This window comes from Acanthisitta chloris, unplaced genomic scaffold (assembly GCF_000695815.1).
Source record: "Acanthisitta chloris isolate BGI_N310 unplaced genomic scaffold, ASM69581v1 scaffold262, whole genome shotgun sequence".
NCBI classification, from domain to species: Eukaryota; Metazoa; Chordata; class Aves; order Passeriformes; family Acanthisittidae; genus Acanthisitta; species Acanthisitta chloris.
In genome coordinates this window covers 1-13124 of record NW_008660803.1, presented here as the reverse complement: position 1 = coordinate 13124, position 13124 = coordinate 1, and the positions used below count along the sequence as shown (strand labels likewise).

Sequence of the window (13124 nt, the reverse complement as noted above, 5' to 3'; positions counted from 1 at the left end):
ATTCTTTAAATTATATACATATATAAGCACCTCAGAATAGACTCAGACACAGAATACCAACCTTTAAAGAAAAAAATCTTAGAAAGCTTAAATATATATATTTATAGAGAGAAAGTAATACCAATGCAAACAAGAGCCAGACTGCATAAAAAGAACTATTCCTGAGTAGTTACCAAAGCCAGGCAATCAAAGCATTCAGGGCCTGTAAGCTGCATATCTGCAATAAGGACGTTAGTCTCATACTGGACATGTACAGAACAAACTCAAACTCGTTTAAAAAATATTCATCAAAATAACTGTCTTTTAACTAAAACTTACCTTTCGCCAGCAAAAAAGTAATCCAGTAATTTTTCAGGACTAATACAGAACTGAGTTCAGCAGAAATCCTGAAGAGAGACAAACATACTTTGCATTGATAGGTCTGTAATAATTTAAATAACTTCTGAAAACATGCTGCAGTCTATGGAACTACTTAAGACAACATGCAACATTTCCCATACAGTTAAGTTTACAAAAAATCTCATTCCATTCCCTATCTAATTATGACAATACATTTGAAAAATTCACCCTGTAAAGCCTTTCAAGAATCAGGAAATATCTGTGTCATCCTTAGAAAACAAAGCAAATTTAGACAATTCACTTAACTGTAATGAGCTGTTTTCTCTTGTGCCTTAGACTAATGCCCTATTCCCCAGACACAGCAGGAACTCAAGCTCACTTGGGAGTTGCTAAGGCATCTTTTCATACACTCATTTGTTGCTATAATTAGGAAGCTCCCTCTCCAAAGGTTCATTTCCACCACGCTGAGACATACAGCTTTGAGTGGTGATCCCTCATGAAGGAAGTGATCAAATATATATACACACATTTAAAATTTCTGCAGTTCTCATCATCTCTACTGAAATTCAAAGTCCCCACTAAATGTAAATTAAACACATGACATACTACAACTTATGTCAATCTTAAAGGATAAAAAGATAAAATGCTGGCACATTTTATGTCTTATCTTGACAAACACAACTTAGGAAAGACAAACTTACTCACTACTAGGTTGTTCCAGATAAATAAGGCCACAAGTCCTAGAAAATAAAAATAAATTTTTCTTTTTAAACACTTTTCTGAAAGCAAACTATGCAGTATCTTTGATTTCAAAGCAGTAAAAAAAATACACCAGTTCACAAAACATTATTTCAACTTTATAAAAAAACATGTTGACTCTCAGAGATCACATTAACAGATCAATTACAGACAGCCCTGCCAGAGCTGAAATAACATTGTTGCTTGCATAGTTAGGTCAAAGCTTAAACAGCAAAACAATTTTAACTTGGTATAATACAATCTATTACTGTTTTCTTCCAGAAAGACAAGATCTGTACATACATTGTTACGCAGTGTTTTGTACAACACAAATCTTGCTACAGCTACACAGAACACTCTAGAAAAGGGCATTTTAAAATCTTCAGTATTTCTGCAGTGACACGGCAAGCCTCGTGGTGTAATGTTGCTTCCTCATTATTCCAGGTATATGTCCTTTCAAGAAATAAATTCAGCTTGTTCAAAAACAAAGCAGGAAAACAAAAGATATTACAAACCCTGTTTGAAAAAATTGTTACTGCAATCTGAGTTTCAAAAGTTTAAGTGAAGACAAGTTAGAGGAACCAGAAACTGAAACATGTCTGTGCATATCTGCAATGACACAGCCCAGAAAAGACTTGCAATTAATAAAACCAAATTATTTACAGCTCTTACAGAATTTCATAGCTTTTAGGCAACTATAATCTCTACAAAAGTATTGTCATACATATATTACCTTGGATAAAAAAGTGTGATTGATTGGGCTTAGAAAAGGCAAATAAAGCTTTTATCATATTTATGCCTTCATTCTATAAACTATCAGGGTGTGACCTACTACCCTTTTCAAGGGTCATTAAGAGATATTTGAGAGGCAAAATGCTCAATTATAAAAATATTAGATAGTAAACCAATGCTATTTATATCTGTAAAAAGCTTAACAAAGTGAGCAGCAATCACTTGTCATGCTACTCTTAACTACTGTTTGTACTGCAACAAACAAGGTATTGTTTAGCAAGGTATTGTAATAGTTATGGAGTAACATGTAAGATGTGTTTGTTTAATGCATGTAAACAGTTCCATGTCACTGTTTGGTAAATATTAGTTCACAGAGTTTAAATGAGCTCCTATAATACATGGTTTGAAACATTCAAATACTTAAAATACTGACAGCCATAAAGAATTCGTAATTCCAAAATGGAAAATGTATACTACCTTTCAAACTTGTGGTATAGTGCAAGTAATACGTCGTATTTCTTTTTCAGCCTCAATACAGTGCTATCAACTTTAGTGCTTACAGTATCCATGTTAACATCCACCTCTTTCAGAAACTGAAAAAATGTGCACACACTAAAAAAGAAGGGAAAAATTACAGATAATCATCACTCTGAGAACAAATACTCTGAAATAGCTCTTCACAAAATAAAAACATCCCCACCAAGCCCCATGGCATTACTTCACTAGACTCCAGCATATTCTTACTAGTACTACCAGTGACTGAGAACTTTGCCTTGGGAACTACTTGTCTTCCTCAAGTCCCACCTTCACATTTTCCAGATGGAGGAATACTGTACAACTGGGTAGCAGAGGTATCTTGCAACATGGGCTCTACTGCAAAAGGGAACTTTTCATGGCTAGCACAGATACTGTCCTTGAAGTCAGAATTTGCTAACTAGACAGACCTTTCTTCTTGCTCTGCAAGTAATACCACAAATATCCAACACACACATCAACTCTTCTATTCTACTTTAGAAATGCTCTTACTACTCTCAGAACATGAACCTTGGCTCCATCCATGCTAAAGTAAGACCTAGGAATGAAAACTGAGATGAATGCATTGAAATATATGGAACTCCAGGTATTGCAACAGGTATTAAGGCAAGGACATTCCCACTCTTTGGAAATACTGTCACAAAAGGGACCAAAGTTCTCCCTAGTTATCCACATAATACGATGGCCATGAAGGAAGCATCCTGTTATGTTCATAACCAAAATGAACACATTGCTAAAAATTAAAGAGGATGAAGCTATCAAATAAATTCAACTATTTCAACTGTACCAAATATATTTTGATCCTTTATCAAAATATAGCATTCCAAAAGACTTTTTGACCTTTGTCATATTAAAGAAACAGAATATACCATTCAGAAGTTGACTTAGGAATTAAAAACATTTCCAGTATATCTGTGTGGCTCTAGAGGATGAGAGGAGTGGTAGATATTTCTCCCAGTTTGACCTTATAGCTGACAAAAAGCCCAGGGCTAACAAGCAATTGAGTATTGCTAACATCAAAATCAGCAGAGTAACAGCTTAAACTTGGAAACCCTAAGGGGAAAAGTCTCTTTCAGTTTGCAGCACAAATTGGTGTGTGGAACTTAGGTGGAACATGCTGAATGTCGCTGCACAAATGCAATTAGATTTCAGCCACACAGTTCCAAGGCAGTCAAGACTGAAGAGATTAAGTCAAAACACAGGACTTGGGACCCTGCTCCGAGAGATGATGCAAGGTAGAAAAGGCATGGAGAAGTGCCATGATAACAGATGACTTCCAGGAAAAAGGTATTCTGGCCCAAGTGTGGGGCTACTGCCATGACATACCCAGCACTCTGACAGCCTCCTGCTCTAGAGCATCAAGAGACTCTGCGCCTGCATGTGCTTTTCACACACCCCACAGTTACAAGGCAGATGACACTGGAATTCTTTCCTTAGATGAATCTAACACAAGGTATGCCTAACGCTGTTGCCACCTAAACCTACCTTAAAAGCAGATATTGCCCTATAATCTTAATTTCTCATTTTTGAACTTAGTTAATATACAGTATCACAGTAACACTCCCCCACCAAAGAGCATGGGCAAAAGTACAAAATTTAGACAGGCCTTAAAATGTTTGAAAGAGAGCAGCATGCTGGCAAACTATTTAAAGAGCAACCATTTATTTTTTTTCACTTCTTAATTTAGCCTAAGCCTAACACTGGGAAATCCGTTTTACAGAAAATCTTGACACAGGGTAGGAAAGGAAAATATTTTAGGTGGAACTTATAGCAAGTTAAACGGACACATACTTTAGGTTGAGTAAGAACAAGAATTAGCTGAGTGATACAATCAAAGCCAACCACAGTAGAATCAGATAAGCATCATTACTTCCTCAACTAAAATATAGTAACAAGACTTCTAGTTTATCGGAATACTCAGAATTCCCAGAAGTTACCTTCACCATAAAAACAACTAGCCTGATATGTATAAAGAGTCACAATGTTTTAAAAACATTCTCTTTATAAAAATGTTGACAATTGCTGAAACCTAATTTCACACACATAAATTCACTTACCTTATATTTAGACTTTTCAGTAGCTCTGTGAAAGTGAATGTCACTTCATCCAGATCAATTGCTACAATAAAGATACACACTCCCCATGTTTCCTTTTTCCTTGTGTTAGAAGTCTTTTAGAAAAGAGAGGAAACATATTCAATAAAAATGAGTAAAATATGGAAAGCATAAATTTGTCCAAACATCATTACAAATGGTTAAACAAAACATCCTCAGACAAAGATTTGAGAGCCAATTATTTGATAAAAGGAAACCATTACAGGTTTTACAATACAGATGAAAGACCAAGCACTTCAACTCTTATTTCTACAGTAAAAGATCAGTTTTACCCATAAAATTCACCAAAGCTTTGAAACACAAGCTTTGCTTCCATGGAACATTTATGCAAAGCCAAACCCATGATGGTTTTATTTTTTTCAAGTTATCATATTTGACCACAACAAGCCACTGAAGGTTAAGAAATCAGAAGCAAAGCCATAAAAGAAAAGAAATAAAATCTTTACAATGACAGGCAATAAACACACAACTTTATTCTCCAGCTGGGTCTCAACCACTTATCACTGCTGAAGCATAAACCCATCTCTCTGTTTAGTAAAGCGTGACTGTAACAATCACTTATAGGCATTTTCCTACCATACATCTACATTTAAGGTCTGTCTTTTGCTATTTATTGAACACACACAATTTATATATGCTCTTTTTCTGGGGTAAGTATAGGTGGCCCATTCTTGGTCAAAATCAGTAAAGTTTTGTCCCAAGTTGAAGCTATGTGACACGTCATGTTACGATTCTTTTGATTCCTACCTACAGTCTGTCCCTGATGTCAACTGGATTGTGGCTTTACCACATAGCATTCACCCTTGATTTTTTGGCTCTTTGTTGGATGTTCACCCATATTCACAAGCTTTTGTCCACACTCTCGAACCTCTCTGCAGCAGGGGCGGGTGGATGGCAGCCAGGTGTGCCTGCCCCATCAATACTTTATTATAGATATCAATACATATTACAACAGACACAATAACACAGGTGTTACTTAAGTATTTAATAGTTTATAAATTGTGACAATACTACATGATTTACTTGCCCATTGAAGCAAAAATGCCCTGGAAGCCAGAGCATGAGCAGCCTCTTCTTGCTCAAGCTGGAGAGACCCAGGGCCTTCAAAAGTTCATAACTACTGGTACAACTTCCCACACGCACTAAGAGGGAAGCTCATAAATACAGTATTTGTAGCACTCATTAGTTCTTGAATTTGTTCTCAAAGACACTATTTTCCAATCTTCTCTGTTGCAGCCTCTTCTAAAGGTGTTTCTTTATTTCATATCTCACGATGACACCCACTACCTATGCCTGGTTTTCCTTTACAAATACCAAGTTCAGCCTGTATAGTTCATTATTCTGGTCTTTAATATGCGGTTCCGGGAATACAATCCAGTCTCTATTTTTGGCCTCATTTGTTAACATTTCACACAGTTGGTTGTGCCCTTTAATTCTCTCATCCTGCACAGCAGGACAGGACCTGATGATAGGGGCACTGGATTAATTCTCAGCCTGGCAGTGTCAGTAGGATTTGATGTAACTCTCTCGTCTAGTCCTTGTCTGGAATTCTCCTGCAGGACAGACGTTGGCTCTCAACCGTGTTGCTATTATGGCCTTTCTTTGGGGTATGCCTCTGTAGTGCTCTATCCATTAATTGCTGATCTTGTCCTTCTCAAAGCTGGTAATGCCACAGCCCCAGGGCACCAACCTGGTCCAGTTTATAAATTCTTGTTTACACCAGTTGCAATGCCTTGGATAGATGACTTTCAGGGTGGATACCTTCCATTCTGAGAGTGGTTCCTCACCACCCTCTTCAGAAAGTACCAATACCTTTTTGGGGTCCCATAATGATTGCCTTTGTCACCACTAGCTTTTACCTGCAATTTCTCAAAATCACGGTCTATTCCCTCTTCTTTCATAATTGTTCTAATTGTTTCATCTGAGGACTAAACAATTCTATGCAACTTTTGGGATCAACTCTGCCAACCTGGTAATACCCAAACCACCACCCTTTGCGCTCAAATACAGGATGGCATCACACGTGCTTGTCGGTAAATGCAGCCACTCCTTGACAGCTGATTGTACTGCCACGTCAAGGGACTCAAGGAACCCCACTTTCACATCAGCCTGGTCCACCAAGTAGATCTATCTGGGAATTGTGTACACTTTCAAGATGCCAACCTTCCGTAATGGTTTTAAAGCTGCCTTATCAACCCAACATAGCCAATCTTCCAACTTTTCAGATAGTTCTGGTTTTGATGTACCTATCCAGGGGTTGATGTAGAGACCCAAATACTTTTCAGAGCTCCTAGGATCAACCATACTAAGGGGTGTGCCATTCACAGTCCATGCTGGGCAATCATTGATAGTATATGAGTCATTCATTTGCTTGATATAAAAGCTGTGGCACTTTTCCCCATGTCTTGAGACCAGCAAGATCACAAAAGGTCTAGGATTTTGATGCGCTTCATGCCCTCCCCGGGGTTGCTCAGCAATACCAGTTCATTGGCAAAAGCCATAGCTGTTAAAGCCTTTCCACAATGCTGGTATCCTTTGCCATGTTCTTCTAACTTGCACAGCAGAGGGTCCATGGCCAAACTGAGTCAAACCAGAGACATTGGATCACCTTGTTTCACTCCAATTTGGACTGGGATAAATCCATCTGCTCATTCTTCATGAAGGTGTAAGCTGTACCCAATCATCCTTCATCAAAAGAAGCCATCCCACAATGACACACATGCTATCCATATGGAACTCTTGATGGTTCACAGGCCACTCACCTGGAGTCAGCCAGGCAGCATTTACAACTCCAGTGGCCTTCCAAAACACCAAAACAGCATCTCAGTGGAACACCTCTACAGAATGATTTGTAGAAGCACAGAAAAAAATCCTTAAGCAAATATACCCCAGCTTCTGGAGAAAAAGCTATTTTGAAGACAGAACTAGGTGTGGGAGCAGTCCTGCAAGACTCCAAAACCAACAAACTAGTAAAACACTCTCCAGATGTCTGGCATTCTTCTAAATAAATCTACAATGCCATGCAGACCCACAGGCACTTCGGCAAAGAAGCAGCATTTGAGCATGGCTCTCTGCAACTCGAGGTCAGACATGACACCTGTGAGAGGACAGGGGCAAAACAGAGCACCAGGAGCAAGTGAGTGCAAATACTGAATCCCTGCTCTTCTGTGCTGCTTAGTTTTAGCCCACTCCCTGGGCTACTTTTTCACCTTCTCCCTGATTGCTCCACCTAGCCACCTCCTAGGCAACACTAATGCAAGCCACAGGGGTCCATTTACTCTAGAAAATACTCCCAGAAGGCAACAGGAATAAGACTACACCAAACTTGGCTAGCTTCATCTTACATGGTCTTCCAAAACTACCCTGAAAGGCTCTGTAACCTCAGCACCTGCCATGTCCTCATTTACTCAACAGCGTAACTATGACAAATAGCGTGCTGTACGCATAAATCATACAAGTTCACTAACACTTCCAACAATTTATTTTTTTTTTTTTGCAATTGCTCTGCTTCTTTCTTGGGAACAGTGTTTATACATTGATGAAGACTGGCTGGAGGTTCCTCCAAAAAATGAAGTTTCACTAGTTTGTGCAATTGGTAAGAGCTTTAGTACAGGCCTGAATGCTAAAGTAACCAGCCACCCTCAACAACGTGGCAACTGACCATTATTTAAGTTACTACTTCTTCCTGCATTCCCATATGAGTATTTCTATAAATCATGACACCTTGTACAAGAGAAAATTATTTTTAAATAAACTACTAACAGACCAAGATGCATTTGCTGATACATAAAGGAGTGGATCTTAGTTACAAATAGTCACTGTCTCTTTGTTTATTAAAAACCATCACTTTTTAGGTATTTTATATACCTAAATGTGAGGGAAAAATGTTGCTCTCAAGGGCATTTTGTAAAGAAAGACAGGCTTTGCTAAGAGATGCAATCCCACTGTCTCAGCCAGCCTCAACCATCACTTGCTGACAGGTACAACAAACTGTCCTCTGTTGGACACTGAATGAGGATGCCTATTTACCTGCATTAGTATGTCTGTGATGCACTTTAAAAAAATTCTGAAGGTTAAGGCTAGCTAGTAACTTACAAAAAAGAGGATGACTCCTCACTTACTGAGCACACCACTGCCACTGGAGTCAGCTGACCTTGTTTAATAAATAAGTTCCCTGCACTTCATGCTCCTTCAAACTCAGACCGTGATGTTTTGTAAATAAAACATCTTGGAAGACTTGGAGGACTGAGTGCTAGCACGTGGTGAAATTTCTTCTGGTTTGTTGCCTGCACAAACAATTCCAGCTTTCCTAGGCAGCTTAGCTCAACCCTGCAAGGACGAACATCTGAAGGCTATAATAATAATTTATTTGATAGGATGATGTCTGGTTTTGCAAGAACTATCTTTCAATTCCTTATCCAGTATGGTTTGGGGTAACAACTCATTTATTTCTACTATTAAACAAGATGGCTGGCTCAGAGGCAGACCATCAATCCACTAGATCAAACCATTACAGTGAGTCACACACTAATATGAAGACTACTCCCACATTCACTGCTGGTGTTACAGAATGCTTCGGACACCTTCTCCTCAACCAGACAGAAAATGCTCAGTATCAGTAAGATGACTTCCAGTGACCTTAATTCAACTCACCATGAATCAAAGCCTATCTACCAATCACTAGCCCACCTAGCAGTCCATATGGATGTCTTTTTTTATTTAGTATTCTGAGGATACAATGCTACAACTTTGGGTAATGTAAGTCAATTCTGTTAAATCAATATAGTTTTCTTTAGTGAAAGATTTACAAACTTTTTCAAAATATTTCTTTCTCATTCTGGACTTACTATTATTTGATCTGGTTTTAGCAGATCATCAGTTTGCCTAATTCTGGTGAAAATAACCTAGAGGAGTCATGGGCTTAAAATGCTCATCCAACTTAACTATTGTGAAGTGGGATTCTTGCTTCTCTTCTTTCCAGATGTTGTTGCAAGGTGTTAAAGGCACTAACAGAAATAACTTCTATTCTCTACCTCAAGAGGTGCTCCAGTGCTAAATCGGTCACAGGAAGTCTGTTTTAGTATGCAGTTAGGAATGTTTACTATTCTGCCAATACTGATAACAGTTTTGATGACAATCTACAAAAGTGATCCAGGAATAGAAACTATGTTGTGCAAAACAAGGTCAAGAGAAATGTACATGACAAATATGCAAACACAGATAGGTATTTGAATCAAATGGGATACAGGATGTCTCACTGTAAATACCAAACACCTGATTTTTGAAGATGTGGAACCTCAGCTACTATGTCCCAATCAATACAGAAAATTAGGTTGAAGGCACAAGATATATTTACATACAGTTGTTGGAGAGAGCCCAGAGGAGGCTCAGTAAGATGATGAGAGGGCTGGAGACAGGCTGAGAGAGTTGAGGCTGTTCAGTCTGGAGAAGGTTCCAAGGAGACCTTACAACAACCTTCCAGTACCTAAAAGGGGCTACAAGAGAGCTGGACTGGAAGTTTTTACAAGGGCACATTGTGACAGGGCAAGTGGGAATGGCTTTAAACTGAAAGAAGGTAGGTTTAGATTAAATATCCAAAAGAAATTCTTTACTGTGAGGGTGGTAAGACACCAGCACATGCTGCCCAGAGGAGCAGTGGATACCTTATCCCTGGAAGTGTTAAAGGCCAGGCTGGACGGGGCTTTGAGCAACCTGCCCATACACTTCTTGCACACAGCAAGACTGCAGGGGACATCAGTCTTTCCTCAGGATGGGCAGAAGATGAGTAAAAAACCAAACAACTGTATGCTAGTTACCTGTGCTTTTAAAGTGCAAGGGCACAACACATACAAGCAATGCATCTGCAGCCAAGATACTGAATATCATCAGCAAGAGGTCACAGTGATGATTTAAATTTACTTTGGGACATTCCGTAGCTCTGTTTTTTGTTTAGTAACAGAGGACCCTAAAATATCTGTTATTTTACTCATCCATCCAAGGCTTCTAGTGGATTCAGGTTCAGTTTAGCTGCAGTTCTATAAACAAGAAGGCCAATGGCATCCTGGCCTGGATCAGGAACAGTGTGGTCAGCAGGACCAGGGAGGGGATTCTGCCCCTGTACTTGGCACTGGTGAGGCCACACCTTGAACACTGTGTGCAGTTCTGGGCCCCTCAGTTCAGGAAGGATATTGAGGTGCTGGAGAAGGTCCAGAGAAGAGCAACGAGGCTGGTGAAGGAACTCGAGCACAAGTGCTATGAGGAGAGGCTGAGGGAGCTGGGGGTGTTTAGCCTGGAGAAGAGGAGGCTCAGGGGAGACCTTATCACCCTCTACAACTCCCTGAAAGGAGGTTGGAGTCAGGTGGGGGTTGGTCTCTTCTCACTAGCAACTAGCAGTAGGACAAGAGGGCACAGACTCAGGCTCTGCCAGGGGAGGTTTAGGTTGGATATTAGGAAGAGACATTTTACAGAGAGAGTAATCAAGCATTGGAATGTGCTGCCCGGGGAGGTGGTGGATTCACCATCCCTGGAGGTTTTCAAGATGAGACTGGATGTGGCACTTAGTGCCATGGTCTAGTAACCACGGTAGGGTTGGACTTGATGATCTCTGAGGTCTTTTCCAACCCAGCTGATTCCATGATTCTAAGTGACAAAGGTCTAGATAGAAAATACTTTATTAGCTCTTACGTGTTTCATGCTGCTGCCAAAAGCAAGAAGCCTCCTGTGTCTTTTAACATGAGGATAAGGGTGCTTACCAATTACAATGTTCTCTTTTTAATAAGAAACCACAATCAAAAGGAACTGAATTAATCTAAATGTGTAATTTTATGGATTGGGGACATTTCACCTGCTGATCACTAACTCCTTGGTCTATACAGAGCAACCTGGCTATATTTAAGAATTCATTATTTCATTCCTCAATTTAAGCTACAATTCACTTTCTAAATTTTCTTCACCAAGAACAGTTCAACTCCTGGGCAAATCAGGTGCTCTGCAGCATCTGCATATCAGTGTCAGTCATCAGTTGGAGAGAACTTCAGAATGTAGGCAATTAGAAACAAGAAAAGATGACTGAAACTTCTTTAGATGCTAGAGACTTTCAGGGGAGAAAAAAAGGCAGCAATAATACATTTTCATGGGGTACAGAATAATCACCACTGGTTTGAATTATAACACAGAAACAAGTTACCACAGGACTTAGAAAAGAGATTCATGGGCAAAGAAAGTTAAACTAGGAAGGACCAACTATGCAGACTGCAGATCTTTCACTGTGAGAATTTTCAATAGCGGGTTAGACAAACGCTTGATAAAAATGGCTCAGGAATTCACAAGTCTGAGCAGTTGAGCAGCAGCAGAACACTGAGTCACATTTCCCAGACAATGCCATGAACAGCAAACAAAAAAATGGACCCATACGTCACACACTACAGCAAACTGGGGTGATAAGGCTGAAGCACATCAGACCCTATGCCTCAAGGTCCTTGGCCGACTTCAATTCCTATCAATTTCTTAAACCACTTTAATTTTCTTTGCAGACGTTTGGTTCCAATTTAGTCACCAGGTCATCTGTTCCTCACTTTGGTTCTTTCCAATATATTCAGCTACAGTTTCTCTTTCCTGCTTACATCACCAAACAATCTACTTGAGATTCTCATTCTGCTGCTCTTCACCAAAACAAACAGTAGCAGAACATAACAAACACTCTGAACTTTTTCCTAGAAATATCAGTATGGCTTTGTGGACCTCTTCTAATACTTCTTACACCAACAATCGCATGCTGTTCACCAAAGTACATTAGCAATTCCACTAAATCTGTTCACTCCATCTAGAGTTTACAGGCACTATTGATTCATAATACAGATTTCAGAGGAGTTACAAATTAAGAGTCCAAGAGAAGCAAGCATCAGAGCCAACTATCGAGCCAACAACTGTCAGTCTGTAAGAGTTTTGACATTAAGACAGTAAAAGCTACAACTCTAAAACATTCTGTTTACCTAGATAACTTGGTTTGGTAAAGAAGAGAAGGTCTCTCCAGACCCTTATTGCAGCCTCATAAAGAATGCAGGAGGAAAAAATACATAGAAACACATACTGAGATGACCTGCATAAAGCCGACTCAGACATATTTGAAATAACTTGCAATTTGACTAATCTGCTGATTGCATAGTGTTGCTTTCTACTGTCATTTATTAGTCACCTACAACAATTCTTGAGCCCGTACCTTTATTGCAAAACATTAACCAAAAAGGGAAATCTATAAAGGTTCGTTTTTATACATACGAACAAGGCAACATCCAACTTCAGTTTAACTGCACTTGGCAAAAAAATCGAAGTCATACGGTAGGAGCTGTGGTTGCGAGACACTCGTCCCCCAGAGCAGCAAAGTTATGACGTAACTTTGGGGCTGCAGCGCCAGGTCCTCGGGCACAGGACAGACCCTGCTGCAGAGCTACGTTCCGAGCAGCAGGTACTCACCAGAGCCCCATCCACTGCCGATAAGCTCTCGTACGTCTTCCACGCCTTCTCCCTCACGCTCTCCGACACTTTCAGCGCATCGCAGAGCACAGTGAAGTCAGCCTCGCCGATCTCCAGCCTAGGAAAACCATCAGACACCGCTAGCGGGGGCGCGGCGGCCACACACCTGAGCGCGGGGCGAGAGGGAACCGGCAC

The 13124-nt window shown here is 39.9% G+C and overlaps 1 protein-coding gene across 1 annotated transcript in view; it reads right to left on the bottom strand.

Annotated features, from left to right (window-relative positions):
- Positions 1–13047, bottom strand: part of RB1 (retinoblastoma 1) — a gene marked incomplete at its 5' end in the record, with an annotated part of 68309 nt that extends 55262 nt beyond the window's left edge. Inside the window, 5 exons of the mRNA XM_009069935.1 lie at positions 319–386; positions 1041–1079; positions 2287–2421; positions 4401–4513; positions 12930–13047. Of these exons, the coding sequence (XP_009068183.1) occupies positions 319–386; positions 1041–1079; positions 2287–2421; positions 4401–4513; positions 12930–13047 (473 nt within the window). The remainder of the gene's footprint in view (positions 1–318; positions 387–1040; positions 1080–2286; positions 2422–4400; positions 4514–12929) is intronic.
- Positions 13048–13124: the final 77 nt, after the last annotated feature.